This window comes from Panthera onca, chromosome B4 (assembly GCF_046562875.1).
Source record: "Panthera onca isolate mPanOnc1 chromosome B4, mPanOnc1 haplotype 2, whole genome shotgun sequence".
In the NCBI taxonomy this organism is placed as follows: domain Eukaryota; kingdom Metazoa; phylum Chordata; class Mammalia; order Carnivora; family Felidae; genus Panthera; species Panthera onca.
This window is the reverse complement of record NC_138345.1, coordinates 59,427,500-59,444,921: the sequence shown is the minus strand read 5'-3', so window position 1 is coordinate 59,444,921 and position 17,422 is coordinate 59,427,500. Positions and strand designations below refer to the sequence as shown.

The window sequence follows — 17,422 nt, the reverse complement described above, 5'->3', positions numbered from 1 at the left end:
AGAGGAAACCTCTCCCATTATACTTCATATTGTTATTCAGATCCGAGTTGGTTCTCTCATTTATTCTCATCTCTTCCCACTCCTGCTTTATCCTCTCATTTTCTCTGGGACCTCCCATAAACTGAGTCTGTTATTGAACTACATACCTCACTGTATTATCCCTCAGGGACATAGTCTTTGCAGAAGCTTTGAAATGACCACTTGAAATTCCATTTTTCCCAACCTTTGGTGTGAGAGCACATGCTTGCATTGGCAGCATATTGATCCCATTTTTCCAGAAACAAATAGTGCTCAGTAGGTTTCTACACTATGTACCAAGGGATTATGGGCTTAGTATTAGTGGTTGTGCGCACTGCCATTTGAGTGTAATTTTATGAGGTAGTGACTTATGATGTGTGAATCTGGTAGTTGGACTTCAATAGTGAAATGGTAGCTAACACTTACCTGTTTATTTCTTGTTTATTTACCCTTCTTTCAACGCTTTATGTTCTGCAGATCAGATAAAGACTGCTTACGCAGAACACTAACCAATCACAAGCAGAAAAAAAAAATCCATTCTCCAGTACCAAGGGTGAGGGATTGCATATGTTCTCAAACTCTGAATTTAAGCAGACCCTGTATTTAAATTGCTGAGGTGTTTGAGTCCATTGAGTTTGATATCAGTCAGCGTGCTTCTTGGAAATCAAATACCGAGAGGCTTTTATTATACCCCAAGAAAAGAAATAGTTTCCTTTTTTCCTCGCTAGTTATGGGGTGCAGGCTCATCCCCTAACACAGCCTTTTCAGCAACCCTGTTTGCTGAGAGGCTAGGTTTTTTGATCATCCTGGAGTGATGACCGAAGTCATTTTTAGCTTCAGCATCATCATCAAATGTTTACATATGATTTACTGTTTAAATGTTTAAATTTCACAAATGGAATCAAATGGTCTGGTGAGGATTATTTATATTGAAAAACAGTGCCATGTGCCTTAACTCTACATATTTGGAAATTCTTTCAGCATATGCTGCCGAAGTTTTTGCCCCCTTCCCTTTCCTAACAGTTCCTGACATGTGTGTGGTAGAAATGCAGGATGTTCTTACAATGAATAAGAAAAAAAAAAAAGGAAGGAAGATAGAAGTATATTGCCACAGTAGTGTATGAATAATTTGTTTTAACATTTTCTAGTCTTTTTTATAAGCCCTTTTCCTAGAATTGTTGAGACATCCATATGTTTTTCAAGATTACAATGATTATGTTGTTATATTGATGAAGAGCATTTTGTGGATGTATATAATAACTACTCCTGTTGAAGTTTGTGTGTTTCATCTTGCGAAAGCTGGGAAGAAGCATCCAGGGTAGGAATGGCCTTCACTGCTTGGAGTCAGGGACTAAGAAATTCAAACCATTAGACAGCTAGATTATAGGAGACTGGCCACATTTTTCCCAAAGGAGTTCCTTGAAGATGTAGTTGAGTATAATGATGGACCTAATGTAATTCCAATTAGGGTACAGCTATTGCAAGAATTTATTTGAAATTAAAAATGTACCTTTTTACCCCTGGGAATTCAAGTGAGGAAAAATATCTAAGCAGACATGCTATCATTAAACAAAAAGGTTAAGGAAATATCAATTAGGCTAAACCAGGTTTAATGTTAAAAAGAGTCTATGTGGAGTCTACAGGTACATACAATAACTTCCTTACAGATCTCATCCACACTGATTAGTAGCTAAGCGATAGTCTTTGAGGGAAAACCCTAAATTAAGCATCTCCAGTTTGCAGTTGTCATTACCTTTCGAATTTCCAATGGAGGACTTGTTTTCGAGGATTCCGGTTGTGGTTGTCATGGTTTGATGGTGTCTTCATTATATTTTCCACAGTGGAAAAAATATTATTTCAATGTGTCATTTTTCCAAGGGAAAGGGAACACATGTGGATTCAGTACCTCAAATATCATGTCCTTGAACTTTTCACTCTTAAAGCTATTAACCTATTATGGCAAACAGTGTTGTGCTTTCTGGAAAATCAAAGAAAATCCTTGGTCCTTTCTAAGACTAGTAAACTTTTGTTATTCTTTCTACCCATAAAAAGCAATAATTTCTAAGCTTAATTTTTGATACACTGGAGTTGGTGCAACAGGAAGTGGCCAGGAAAAAAACGGTCCTCCCAGATATTCACAAACTGTCAGCATGATTGCTCTGGCCACAAAAGATGTCTTTTTATGGAGATGTTTTGTTGTAATTTCAGAAGGTGGTTGTTAGTTATCTTGGCTCCATTACATTTAGCACATCTGGGATGTGTTCACATGAAGACATTGGCTAAAAGCTGTGTCTTGTGGCCTGGAATTGACTCTGATATTGAAAAGACTGGAAAGGACATTTCTTGCTAGTTGGCCTCATCCATCAAGGACACCTTCCATGGGAAGCCCAGTCAGGAATTCATTTTGGAATTGAAGAGTGAGTATAATAGAAGTCAAACTTCTCAATTGTTGTAGAATTCTTTTCAAAATGGCTTAATGTGCTTTTCGTTCTTTCCCGAATTTCTGCCTTGACAGTTATAGCTCCATGGCACCAGAATTTACAACCCTGGCACCAGAATTTCTGCCAGTAATTCTAAAATTAATTTATTGGAGTTAAAGGAATTTGTGGAAATGACTGTCATCTGAATTATCACCACTGTAACCCATCACCGATAGTGCAGGCCACTAAGGATACCTTAGACAAGTGTGAACACAGGACTTGCCTTGATCCTCAAGTCAGAATTTGGTGTTTGGCAGAAGAAATCAGTTGTGCTCGACTCGTCATGTAGCAATATCGGGAGTTTTCAAAGCTTAAACGAGGATAACTAAGACAAACAATAGAGTCCCATTCATCTACACCTATTCTTGTTCATTTTTAGTGCCGAAGTTTGTGTCTGTTGAAAACCATGGAGTTGGAGCCACAGTAGAGTTTTTCCACTTTAGTTGGACTTCTAGAAAGGTCCATTTTATATAGTGCAGTGTACACATATTAGCTCACACAGACAGAATTCCAAGGACTGGTTAATAGTGGACGAATTAGGATTTTCAGGTAGTTTATCATTTATTACTTTTGCTCTTTCGTTAGTGGATATAGAAACTTTGTCACTTACATGGGAAGGTTTGGTATGAAGTGAGAAAGTCTGTACAAAAGCACTTTGTAAATTGAACACTGTTGTGTGATCTGGATAATATCAATACTGGCAGCAATAGCACCAGCTCTGCACAACTTACGTCGCACCTCCTATGTGCTGGGAACTATTCTGAGTATCTTATAAGTTTTTACCTATTTAATCATCACAGAAACCCAAGGAGGATAAGCATTATGACTATTCCATTTGACAGTTATGGGACTGAGGGCGAGGGGGATGGAATAACTTGCTTAAGGTCCCCCAGTTGATATGTGGCATGAAGAGAAGTGGAACCCAGGCAGTGTGGCTCCAGAGTTAAGAACAGGGATAGAGGAAGTCCTTTCCTCCTTCCATGGCATTCTGAATATTACATAGTTAGAAAATGGATGCTGTTGACAAGGCTGGAATTGGATAAGAAAGATTTAAAAAAATCAAATTACTCATTTGATTGTGATGTTTATGAATCTGACAAGTATCTGTGATTTTATTTTATCTTCCCAAAGAAAATTTAGGAATAATAGCAAATATGAGGCTTGTCTTAATTTGATATGACACACTTCTACTCTGTAGTTGATTTTGAACAGCTTTATTCTTCTCGCAATATAAAGGGCATTTTTAAAAACCAAGGATAAAATGCAGCTTTCTATTCTCCTTTTTAAAAAAGATACACCATTGTCTTATCTTTTGGTTGGGTTCTTGGAGTAATGTGGTTAAAAGGCTCTCTTACATAGACTAAAAAGAGAGCTAATTCACAAGGACCCAGGAGCTCTGTTTACAGCAGGTTCTCTTCCAGACAGTGACACGGACTTGAGTGATTTTAAGAAAAACAGGCCTGCATTTTCATGTTTTTCAGCTTTATTTATTGTAGGTGGGCCAACTGTATCTTACAGAGTTTGAGTGAGAAGCAGTACATTGGCCTGTAGAGGTGAGAAGCATGGTTACTATAACAAACTGAGCTACCCTTTATAGAAATTTAGTACTTAAGTAAAAATATTCTCATATTTTTCTTCCCAACATACAACTATAGCTCCATAGTTAATGGGTCTCAAAGCTCTCTTAGAACATCTCCTTCTGCTATAACAAGATGCACAGCAAAAGCCCATTTGACTTCAAAGAAATATTTTATTTTGTTTTCCCTTTCCTTTTGGAAAGATCATTTTTTTTTTTTTTTTTTTGGTCTGATGAAATTAGTTCAACTCGAAAGGCTTTCTCTTAATAGAATAAAGAGACAGACTCTTTTTTTCTTACGTATTCTCTAGGTTCTCTATTTCTTCCAAGACTGGGCATCACCTTTACTCACTATAATATTATATGAAAAAGTCTTAAAGGAAGAAAACATGAAATAGGGAACAATGGCAAATGTCTGTGTGCTAAAATTTTAATTATCGATAAATAAAAGTCACTCTAAGGATAAAGAACTCCAGACACTCTAAGTGTCTATTAAAATTCTTTGCACTGTGACATTTAGGGCATATTTGTTGTGCATCGACTATGCACAGGACAGCTTTGCGCTGATGATTGTATGGTTAGTAGAGGAGATTTGCATATAAAGCCTCTTCAAAGTCAAGCCTCTTCAAAGTTTTACATGCTTCCACAGGGCCTAATATATGTGCCTATTATGGTACTGACCTTATTGTAAACACTTTGACTGGAAGATTACATATTATTCACTTAGAATAGTGTCTAGGAGTACCTGGGTGACTCAGTAGGTTAAGTGTCCCACTCTTGATTTTGGCTCAGGTGAATCGTGAGGTTGAGCCCTGTGCTGGGCTCTGTGCTGATAATGCAGAGCCAGTTTGGGATTCTCTCTCTCTCCCTCTCTCTCTGCCCCTCCCTTGCTCGTACACTCTCTGTCTCTCTCAAAAATAAATAAACTTAAAAAAAAAAAGAATAGTGTCTAAAACAGAGTAGGTACTTAATGAATATCTGTAGAATGAAGAGGGGGGATAGGTGGTATCCATAAGGTGGAAGAAAAGAACATGACATATGAGAAAGCAAAAAGACTGAGAAAACTGTGGTTGAGAAATCATCATATAGTTCAGTTCAGTTAAAATATTATGTGCGAAGACACTATTGGAAGCTACACCTGAAAAGATAGAATAGGTAGGATTTCACAAATCATTGTCAAGATAAGGGGTTAGTAGATGATCTCTTAGGTTTGGGGCCTTAAATGATCAACATGGTTCTGATGTAAAAAGAAATTGAAATTGAAAGGAAAACAGGTTTAAGAAAGGACAATAAGTGATGTTGAACATCTTTTCATGTGTCTGTTGGCCATATGTATGTCTTCTTTGGAAAAATGTCTGTTTAGGTCCTCTGCCCATTTTTTAATCGGGTTGTTTGTTTTTTCTTGGTGTTGAGTTGTAGAAGTTCTTTATATAGTTTGGATATTAACCTTTTATTGGATGTATCATTTACAAATATCTTCTCCCATTCAGTAGGTTACCTTTTTGTTTTGTTGATAGTTTACTTTGCTGCTTAAGAGCCTTTTATTCTGGAGTAGTCCCAATAATTTATTTCATTTTTATTTCTCTTGCGTGAAGTGACATGTCTAGAAAAATGTTTCTACAGCTAATGTCAGAGGTATTACTGCCTATGTTTTCTTCTAGGAGTGTTATAGTTTCAGATCTCGCATTTAGATCTTTAATCCATTTTGAGTTTATTTTTGTATGTAGTGTAAGAAAGTGGTCCAGTTTCATTCATTTGCATGTAGCTGTCCAGTTTTCCCAGCACCATTTTTGAAGAGACTGTCTTTTTCCCATTTTATCTTACTGCCTCCTTTTTAATAGATTAATTGACCATACAGGCATGGGTTCATTTCTGGGATCTCCTATGTGTCTGTTTTTGTTCTTTAGTACCACACTATTTTGATTACCAAAGCTTTGTGGTATAACTTGATATCTGGAATTGTGATACCTCTCGCTTTGATTTCCTTTCTCAACATTGCTTTGGATATTTGGGGTCTTTTATGGGTCCGTACAAATTTTAGGATTATTTGTTTTAGTTCTGTGAAAAATGTTATTGGTATTTTGATAGGGGTTGCCTTAAATCTGTAGATTGTACTACTCATCAGGGAAATGCAAATTAAAGCCATAAGATACCAGTTTACACCTGTCAGAATGGCTAAAATCAAAATTACAAGAAATAAAAAGTGTTGGCAAGAATGTGGAGAAAAAGGAATCCTTGTGCACTGCTGGTGGGAATGCAAACTGGTATAGCCACTGTGGAAAACAGTATAGAGGTTTCTCAAAAAATGAAAGTAAGTTTTCATATGATCCAGTGATTGAATTAGTGAGTATTTACCCAAAGAAAACAAAAACACTAGTTTGAAAAAATACATGCACCCCTATGTTTATTGCAGCATTGTTTACAATAGCTAAGAGGGGAGCCTGGGTGGGTCGGTCGGTTAAGAATCCGACTCTTGATTTAGGCTCAGGTTGTGATCTCACAGTGTGTGAGTTCAAGTCCCACATCGGGTTCTGTGCTGATAGGGCAGATCCTGCTTGGGATTCTTTGTCTTCCCCTCTCTGTCCCTTCTCTCTCTCTCTCTCTCAAAAATAAAGAATCTTAAAAAAAGACTATGAAAGAAAACAAGGAGTACAATAGCCAAGATATAGAAGCAACCCAAGTGTCCATGGATAGATAGATAAATGAATGGATAAAGAGGTGGTGTGTGTGTGTGTGTGTGTGTGTGTGTGTGTGTGTGTGTGTGTGTATATATATATATACATACAATGGAATATTACTAAACCATACAATAGAATGAGATTGTGCCATTTGACCAACATGGATGGGCCTAGAGGGTATAATGATAAGTGAAATAAATCAGTTGGAGAAAGACAAATACCATATGATTTCACTCATATCTGGAATTTAAGAAACAAAACAAATGAACAAGCAAACAAAGGAAAAAAGAGACAAACAGAAAAACAGACTCTTAAACCAAACTTGTGGTCGCCAGAAGGGAAGTGGGTGGGGGGATGGGTGAAATAGGTAGAGGGAATTAAGAATGTACTCATCTTGATGAGCACGGAGTAATATATAGAATTAGCGAATCACTATATTGTACACGTGAAACTAATATATTTTGTTAATTATACTTCCAAGAAAAAAAAGAATAAAAAAGAGGAGGTCATTCCATTGTGACAAATTGAGTTTGAGGTGCCAGTAGAAACTCCAGATGAAGATAAGGAAATCTAAGTGGAAACAGGATGAAAAGCTTAGGGGAGCCAGGTCGAGCTGGAGGAAAGACATTTGGCAGTCAGACTGCAGAAGTGGTTATGCAACCAGGGATCAGATAAATTTGCTGACAGGGAGAGGGAAGGCGAGGAGAGCAGCAGGACAAGAGAGCTGAGGATGAAACCTCAGAGCATGAGAAGGAGGTCTAACCAGAGCAAGAGAGAGAGAGGAAACGGTGAGGGCCACGTGTCAAAGTGTCACAGCATTGGAAGGTGTGCCTGGGGAGTGACCCTGGGTACCGTGTGTGGAAATGGCCTGGGCGACTCCGTCAAGCACTGAGTTCAGCTCTTTGCTGTACCACCTGTTAGCTGCACGATCTACATCCGGTTACCTGAGCTCTTGGGCCCCAGTGTTCTTACCCACAAGATGGGACTAACACCTCAGTAGTTGCTGTGTTAATTTAGTTTTTAAAAGTATTCTTTAATAATACCTTAAAATCACTTGTCTATTGAAATAATAAGACCAATAAAATGGAAGATCTGGAGTTATCTGTATGTCTTATGTACATCAAGGAACTATATTGCAAAACATTGTATTTTTTTTTGTTGTTGTTTATTTATTTGTTTTGAGAGAGAGAGAGCACATAAGCCAGGGAGGAGCAGAGAGACAGGGAGAGAGAGAATCCCAAGCAGATGGAGCCCTATGCAGGGACTCGATCTCAGGAACCATGAGATCATGACTTGAGCCAAAATTAAGAGTTGGTCATTTAAACGATTGAGTCACCCAGGTACACCAACAAAATATAGTATTTTATTTTTTTTACTTTAATTTTTTTAAAGAGAAAGAGAGGGAGAGCATGATTTGGAGAGAGGGAGAGAGAGAGAGAAAGAGAGAGAGAGAGAAAATCTTAAGGAGGCTCCACACTCAGTGCAGAGCCCAAAGTGGGGCTCAATGCGGTGCTCAATCCCACAACCCTGGGATACTGACCTGAGCTGAAGAGCATCGAGAATCGGATGCTCAACTGACTGAGCCACTCAGGTGCCCCAAAATATAGTATTTTTAAAATGTCTTGTAATCAGTATAACATTGAAGACTTAGGAACTTCTGAATTACATATTTTATAAAGGAATACACTTGTCTTTTGCCCATCAGTTTCTGAATAAAGCCCTTGGAATTTAAATATATTCACTCTGTCTTATCAAGCTTAATTTTTTGAGCACCTGTTGTATACCCAGCACTTTCCTGGCTCTATTTACCAATCTCCTCTTAAATAGGGCTTTTGGTTTCCAATTCTCAGGGTGTTTATTAAACTGTGTCTTCTTTAGGCATCACTAATATTCTTAACAACACTAGGACCCTCAGCCTTTGAGGCAATCTTAAATTTATAGTGCATAGATTTTCTTAGTACAATCTGTTGTGATTTTCTCAGTACATTTCATGGAAAGTACTCTAGTTTGTTCTTTATTTCTGGGAGAAGCAAAATCATTTTCTTAGAAAGCATTTGCAAATTTTCATCTCGGAAAATATTCTATATAAAATTAATTCTTCCATATCAACACCATTGATAAAATGCATCTTGAGTGGGCATTTTAATGTACTGCTACTTTCCCTTTTCATTAGAAAGAGAAACAATAAGAAACACTTTTCTTATCCCTTTTATTAGGGCAACACATTAAGAAAAATACTCCTGAATCGCTACTTTAAAGGAGACTATGGAGTTGGTATCAATGGACACCTCTCTGGAACCTACAGCAAATCTGCACAAGGGGGAGGTAAGACTGATCATTTGCCCCTCGTTCTAGGATTCTAGTCACATGTCTTTCTGCTGGTGCTATGCTGGTATTTAACTTAAAATAGCATAAATATAAAAAATTCACTTGAAAAGCACTATTACAAACTTTTGACATTTTTTGAACCCAAGCCCCTATTATATTTAATGGGGAAGGGAAAAAATTCCAATGATAAATATTCTTTTAAAAAAATTTTTTTTAAATGTTTATTTAGTTTTGAGAGAGAGAGAGAGAGAATGTGAGCTGGCAAGGGGCAGAGAGAGAAGAGGACACAGAATCTAAAAGAGGCTCCAGGCTCTGAGCTGTCATGTCAGCACAGAGCCTGACGCAGGGCTTGAACCCGCCAACCGTGAGATCATGACCTGAGCCGAAGTTGGACACTTAACCAACTGAGACACCCAGGCGCCCTCAATGATAAATATTTTTAAGGTCTAAGAATTCAAAAATGTTACGTACTAATAATGTCTGTAATTAAGTTTTACTTATTTATTTTTGCTAATCACAGGGAGCTTTTCGGGACAAGATTCAGATAAGATGGGGATATCAATGTCAGATATTCAGTGTCTACTGGATAAAGAAGGTGCATCTGAACTTGTCATTGATGTTATAGTGAACACCAAAAATGACAGAATTTTTTCAGAAGGAATTTTACTTGGCATTGCCTTGCTCGAAGGAGGAAATACACAAACTCAGGTATCTGTTTATCATGATGAGCGTTATGTTGGTTATTTGTATTTCTTATTTACTTGTCATAGAAACCAAGGAAAGTAATGTCTTTTTCTCTTACCTTCTCATGACTATCTTAAAAAAAAAACCTAGCAACTTTCATATTTTCCTTATAAATTTATTTAATTTACTGTAGAAACTACAGACCTTCACAAATTATTCAGTGAAGCTGAACATTCCTCAGAAGCATCCTTTCTAACATCATACCAGAAATTCTGATTTGTTGAGGGGAACTTTCAGCAGAGAAAAACAACATTTTGACTCATCTAAGAATTAAATGTAAAAATAGATAGATAGATTCATTCAATGAGCTAATATATATAAACACCTCACACAGTATTTGGCATCAATCAGGTTTTAGTAACATTGACCACCCCTATCAGCACATCCCCTTCCATTTACTTTTCTAGAAGTTTAGAATAGCACCTTTACTCGATGCCCCAAATCTCCCAGTGCTTATTACCCTGATCCCTCTGAGTAAGTGAATTCTCACTGGTCCAGGGAGAGAAGAACAATTTCATTCATTCATTTATCCTAGGAGAGGAGAGTTGAAAGCTGTTACCACCTGCTTGCAGGGATCATCAGCCACGCTTTCTCAAAAAGCACACACTTCACTTTGAAACTCTTACCAGTTGCCCCTGGGCTCCTGCACTCCCAAAGGCAGAGCACACTGGGTGAGCTAGAGGACAGTGCTGGCGAGTGTTCCCAGAGAACACACATCTTCCTCCTTGTCCTGCCACTCACTAAACCTGCTCTTTCCAGGTTTGTCTCGGTTGGAGAAGGAAGCTATGCTTACAGCTAATTGGAAATGGCAGAATCAACCTTTCCTATTCATGGCAAATAGAAACCCTATCTAATTGAAAGCCAGGATATTTTCCTTTATTAACCCACTAGATGCAATGAACAACAGAAGTTTCACTATATCTAATAGCAGGTGGCTTTAGGAATAAAGGCCTCATGAGCAACAGATGTCACGGTGACCAAAAAGCATCTCCCAAACGCCGATCCCTCTTAGTCGAAAAACAAATTTTGAAAAGTCTTGTGGTGGTGAAGCTTCAGCACAAACTCCTCTGAGGGACGTTGGGGAAAGTGGGTGGTGGAGGGATTTGTGTGGGTTTTCTTGGAAGTAGTCTTGTCTTCCACAACCAGATATTCACTTGGGACTTTCTAAAGAAATTGTCTAGGCAACTACATAATATGAGATGTAGATTATCCAGACAGTAGTGAAGGAATTCTTTTTTTTTTTTTTTTTTTTTTTTTGCATCTCAAGATAGAAGCAATCCTTGCTGATATAGTATCTTCTAGATTCCTGTTATTGGACCACATAGGGTCATCAGATGAGATCATCTTTCACCCTCCATACATATGTACGTCTATTTATGTCCTCATATTGCTACAGAATAACCCAGCTTCTGTCAGAAGCTTCCTGTTCTACTTTAAGATTCTTGACAAGTTCCCTGAACCCTCAAATACCTTTTAGTCCCTTTTCACATGATGTTTCTGTGGCAGTTGTCACTGATGACTTTTTCTTTGGTTTTGAAACCTTTTCAGCTTAGGTCTTGGGACACCACTCTCTTCTCACCTCCTGCCATTTCTTCTTAGCCTTCTGTGTAAGCTCTTCTTGATTTACTTAACTGTTGAATCCTGATGTCTCCCAAGTTTCTTTGGGCTCTCCTCTGTTTATTTTGCTTGTTCCTTCATCCTGACCTCATTCATTTCTGCATCTTTAACTTCCATTCGATGCTGATGATTCCCCACTCTGTGCACCAATAGACTCTACCTCCAGCTATCTTCCAGAAATATCTTGTGGGATGTCCCACAGGTACCTTAAACTCAACATGTCCCACACTGAATCCACTCTTATTCTCCATCCACCCACTTCTCCTCTTACTTTGCCTCCCTCAGTGACTGGCAGTCCATCCACACGGATATCTGGCCAGAAGTTGAAAACCCACCTTGACCTCAGCCTACTCATCCTCACTCCCTTCCTGAACGTCTCATTGAAGGCCAATCTCTGTGATTCTGCCCTGTTAACATGTCTCATACCCACACTCTGCTTTCGATCTCTCCATATCCAGCCTTCATTATCCATCCTTCTTATCTTTTCCTGGGCCATGGTGTCTTTCAGGAGGTATCCCTGATCCCACTTCTGTGCTTCTCCAAATCATTCTACACTTTGCCTCCAAAGCTATCTTTCCAAAAAACATGTTTTTCTTCTGCTTAAAATCAGTCACTTGCCCTATAAAGGTAAACTCCCTAACAAAGTCCATAAGATCTTCATGATTTAATCTCTTTACATTTTCCCATTTTCCTTTCTTATCCCACCTCCTCCCTCCTCTGTCCTGTCTCCTGCATACCAGCTATACTAAGCTCTTCATCGTTCCTCATATGTGTTGTGTTATTTCTCTTACGTTGTTTTCTCCTCCAGGAGGACCCAACTCATGAGCTTCTCTTGGAAGCCTTCTCTGATCCCACGTCCCCCTGGGCAGAATTGTCCAGTGGTTACTATATGCTCCTGCTGTATCCTGCAGATGCCTTCAGTGACATTTTTGGCCACTTTATTGCATACGCCTTTTCATGTGTGCACCAGGCTCTAACTTAAGAGGTTACATTATAAATTTAATGATTTAAAGACAGAGAATCTAGATTGAAATCCTAGCTTTACCACTTACTAGTTATGTAATGTTGGGCAAGTCATTTACCTTTACTAAACTTTATCTTATTGATCTACAAAATGGAAAGTCCTTAAAAAATTGAGACCCCATGTGGTTCATCTTTGGATCCCTTGTGTCTGACACCATGTCTGGCCCAGTAAATGTTCAGGAGTGATGGCTGTATGAATGAATGGTTTGAATCAAATTCTACCCCCTTCACAAAATCTTCCTTATCTGGCATGGGCCTTGACAACCACTCCTTTATCTGAGCTCCCATAACACTTGTTTCCTTAATATTTATTTGGCACTCTTCCTGTGCTACTTTGTTTTGTTATTATTTGTATGACATTTTGCCTCTCCAATTAAATTTCATCTTTCTTAAAGTAGATCATGTCCGGTCTCTGACATTTATGTGCTTTATCGCCATTCAGCAAATATTTGTTGATGAAAAAGCATTAAATTATTTTTGTATATGAAAGCCTTTTTTAAAGATGGGTTATGACAATGTCATTTACCAGCCATCCCTTTTTTAGGTTTGTCACTTAACTATATCATGGTGTAACCCAGAGAGCAGCTGTGTGCTTCTGTCTCTAAAAGGTCTCACTGAGGTCAACTTGAATCCTGTTCCTTGACCTTTAGCAGTCTAAAATCCACTCCTCCCCAAGACTCCTGGCAGTCCCCAGAGGGTTTTACATTGTCACGGTGCCCTTAAGCACTAGTGACTTGACACTCCTACGTCTATAGTACTGGGGTAGGAATCTGATTCCCCTCCTTACTTTATACCCTTCTAGCTACATAAGCCAATTTATGTGTCTAATGTACATTATTGAAGATTGGTTGAAGGGGAGGATAGGAGACGTATTTCTATTTTAATTTCAAACTGAACACCAATAACAATAATGAAGATAATACCTACTAAATACCAGGCACCGTTCTTAGTGCTTTATATGTACTAACTTGGTTAATTCTCACAACAGCTGGTGGGGTAACATATATCATCTCATTTTACCAAAGAAGAATTTGAGGTAGACAGTCTAAGCTCCTTACCAAGCTCACATGGCTAGTTATAGGGAGAGTCAGGACTCGAACCCATGTGGACTGGCTCCAGGATTGGTGCTCTTAACCACTATAAACATCTCCTTTCTGAAATAACCTTCTACTTCCTGACTCCTGGTAAATTTTGCTGGCTGATTCACCCTGCGTCATTATCCTAAGCCCACTTCATCTCTAGTTCCTCACTTCATGTTCCTTCTCTGCCTTCGCTCTTCTACTCTTCCCCATCCTTCTTGGGGGGAAAGTCTTTCCTCTCCCATATAGATCTGTTGGTCCATCATCCTTGGTTCCTGAAAAAAGCCTCAAGAGTTTCCCCTTATACTCTCAAGCTTATGGAAACAGTTTCCTAATCAAAAACCATATCTTCTACAAGGGAAATCCTTATGCTGCCTGTTGAGATTATATATGTATATATAAAACATACTTTTTATTTTTGTTAAAGACACACTGTTCAGCTTTGTAGTGCCCTGGTTTTAAAAAGGTGTGGTCTATGTAAATGACCAATTATTTTGAGCTTAAGAGGTTACTTTATAAATTTAATGATTTAAAGACAGAGAATCTAGATTGAAATCCTAGCTTTACCACTTACTAGTTATGTAATGTTGGGCAAGTCATTTACCTTTACTAAACTTTATCTTATTGATCTATAAAATGGAAATAAGATTACTCTCTATCACACAGTTGTATTGAAAGTATCAATGAGATCATGTATTTCAAGGAACTAAATAAATTATAAAACTTTGCTTTAATAGAGCCACAAATTTCCTATAACTTCCTCATTAATATATTGGGAACTCCTTTCACCTTTTAACCTGGTTATATTGAAAATATTAGGATTTAAGCATCAGCTTAATTTGTGGGACTGTAGAGGTCTGTAAATGCTGCATTTATCCTTTGAATTAATGGAACCAGTGTGACTGTTTCCCTGTAGTTGCTATGGTTACTGTGGCTTTTTGTCCTGCTTTCTTGAGGGTTTGCTAGCCTCCTGCTTAGAGCTTCCACCTTTTAGGTATGAAGGCGACTCCTAAGTCTTCATAAATTGCTCTTTACTCATACATTGTTCACATTGAAAATTGCAGGACAGACATCCATTTCAAGACTTGATGTCATTAGTTTTACCTGCAAGTCCCAGGACCTATCAGTCATGGTTCTAAGCATTCTTTTAAGAAAGCCTATGTACAGGAGCCAAACTCACCAGAATTAGTTGTTTCCATTTGCTGGATTATGGTTCATTGTACTTGATTAGGTAGTCATTACTTTTCATGTTTTCTTCACACTATCTCTCATTAAGGTTATATAACTTTCTTTCCATCAGTATAGTTACTAGAATTATTTTCATTTATTTTTTTTACTTTATTTCAAATTCTATTTTACCTGGTACATATCACCTTTCCCATCTCCTACCTCTTCTGGATACTGCCATAAGTCACTAAGCAGACAGTGATTAGATAGATATTCTCAAGGCTTAGTATTTCTACCTCTCACTAAGACATATTTTATCATTGTTTTGGTGTTGAGCTCTTTCTACATCATTATTCACTCTTAAAGCAGAATCCATTTTATGCATCTTATGGCAGGCTTGTCCTAGACCCCATGCAAAGCAGTGTAGCTAATGAAGTACCAAAAAAACTTAGGGCCTATCTATCAGTGGGTTCCTGTGAGTGAGGCTGCCATGGTAACACATTCTAAATTAAATGTACTATAATTTAGATAAAGAGAAAAATAACTCTTTGTAACTCTACGTAAACCCGCATTTAGACAGCATGATCATTGGATTAGTGGCTGTTTTCCACTCTAGGTGACACACTTATGAGGGGAGGGATTGTGGTGGCTTTTCCTTTTTGCTCTATGCCTCGTAGTAGCAAGGGCCTGGCACGTAGTAGGCACTCAATAAATATGTGTTGAATCAAGACATGAGTTTACAATATTATAAAAATCAAGGCACTCCTTGCATACAACTTCTTACAATGCACTTATAAATTTTTAAAATAAAATAATCACTAAAGGTGAATTAAATAACAGGAAAATATATTGGATTTTACTGGAAAGTGCTAAGCAAACACAAGTTATTATTAGTATATGTTAAATGGTACAGGAGACTGGCAAAGGCTGCTAATTTATGAAATAATGGGCAGCACATGAAATGTGTGCTTTTATTCATAATGTTTATATTTATTTCAAGCAAGAAAGCACTATTTTTCTCCCCTTGGGTGTTGATATCTTAAAATATGCTTTCTTGCAGTACTCCTTCTACCAGCAATTACATGAACAAAAAAAGTCAGAAAAATTCTTCAAAGTTCTGTATGACCGAATGAAGGCTGCTCAGAAAGAGATAAGATCAACAGTGACCGTTAATACCATAGACTTAGGTAACAAAAAAAGGGATGATGACAATGAATTGATGACATCTGGTCCACGAATGAGAGGTAAAGAGATAGTTGAGTACGTGGGGGAATAGAGAAAAAAGAAGGTCACACCACCTTTAGATCTCACTTACCTTCATCTCAATATCCCATCTGTGGTTCTGTGTATGGAGCTCCATCCTTAAAATCCTATGGCCACGGGCCACGGGGCTGACTTTGAAACAGCTTTGTAGGACCAAATTCAAACAAGGCATTATTAACGCAAAGGAACAAGTGACATTGAAAAGTTTGACTTCATTGTGGAAGGCATGGTAAAGAGCAACTGCCCAAACCTTTTGAGTATTCATGAAACCCAAATTTTAAGAATAGGAGTTACAGCACCTTACTGTAATGAAAGATTCTTGGTATTTGGAATAACAAAGTCATCAGTGAAGTTAATACAAATCATATAAACATAACATTTTGAAGCTTGCCATATTTTCCCCCACCTTCTTGTATTCAAGAATTCTCATATTTTATATTTATCAGAAAGACACAAGCCCTTCTGAAATTGGCTGAACATTCAGATTTTTTTTTTTTAATGTCCTGTGCAAATTTAATTCTGTAGTTGCTAGATTATTTTGGGAGAAATTGTTGCACCTCTTGTCAAATGTTTTTTGATTTAGTTGTTAGAGTATTGGGGTAACTGGAGGTCTTGTTTTTTAATTGGCAAAAGGAAGCTAATTCAGAAATCTAAGAGTACTGTTTTATTTCAGTGAGAGATTCATCATTACTTTTAAAAGAGGGAATGAAAGGGCAATTAACAGAAGCTTCTTCGGCAACCTCCAAAGCGTATTGTGCTTACCGAAGAGAAATGGATCCAGAAATCGACATGATGTGTGCAGGATCCGAAGCAGGAAATGCCGAGGAAAAGTCTGCCGAGGAAGTAACCATGAGTCCTGCAATTGCCATCATGCAGCCCATACTGAGGTTTCTGCAGTTGCTGTGTGAGAATCACAACCGGGAGCTGCAGGTATTTGTTCTACTTTGTGTAACAGTTGAGAATACGGCCTGTGATTGTAGGTAACTAAATTCCAATGAAACTAATGTGTAGCTCTGGAGAGATAATCAATAAAACCAATGGGGTGCTCTTTTGAGTCGGGAAGAAACTTTTGCATCTAAGTGAAGGAAAATGAAGGGAAAATTCCTTTATGTGTGAAAAAAATCAGGCTTGTACAGTATCATCCTTTGTATCCTCAACTCACATCTGTTTAGCCTCAGCATTATCTATTCCTAATATTCTGGTATTTGTTGAGTAAGGTCACATTTGCCTCAACTATACCTCTCATGGTTTTGTAGATACAGGGGGTTTCATCATTTCCGAATCAGTTCATGTATCTTTTTTTTTTTTTCAATTCATATATCTTGAGTGAAGATACAGAGTATGTTTATGTCTTCATTAGAGACAGTTAATATACAAGAGGATTTTTCAGGACAGTAAAGGTTGATACCTTTGTAGATGAATATGATCCCGGTCTTACATCTTCTTTGG

General features: G+C 37.8%; 1 protein-coding gene across 4 annotated transcripts in view; it reads left to right on the top strand.

The window, feature by feature from the left end:
• Positions 1-17,422, top strand: part of ITPR2 (inositol 1,4,5-trisphosphate receptor type 2) — a 489,660-nt gene that overhangs the window by 309,943 nt on the left and 162,295 nt on the right. For all 4 annotated transcript variants that reach the window (XR_009617392.3, XM_060658096.3, XM_060658095.3 and 1 more), the window contains exons 38-41: positions 8,969-9,077; positions 9,601-9,788; positions 15,771-15,954; positions 16,647-16,903. Coding sequence is in view for 3 of the 4 variants with exons in the window: in XM_060658096.3 (XP_060514079.3) it covers positions 8,969-9,077; positions 9,601-9,788; positions 15,771-15,954; positions 16,647-16,903 (738 nt within the window). In the remaining variant the exon portion in view is untranslated. The remainder of the gene's footprint in view (positions 1-8,968; positions 9,078-9,600; positions 9,789-15,770; positions 15,955-16,646; positions 16,904-17,422) is intronic.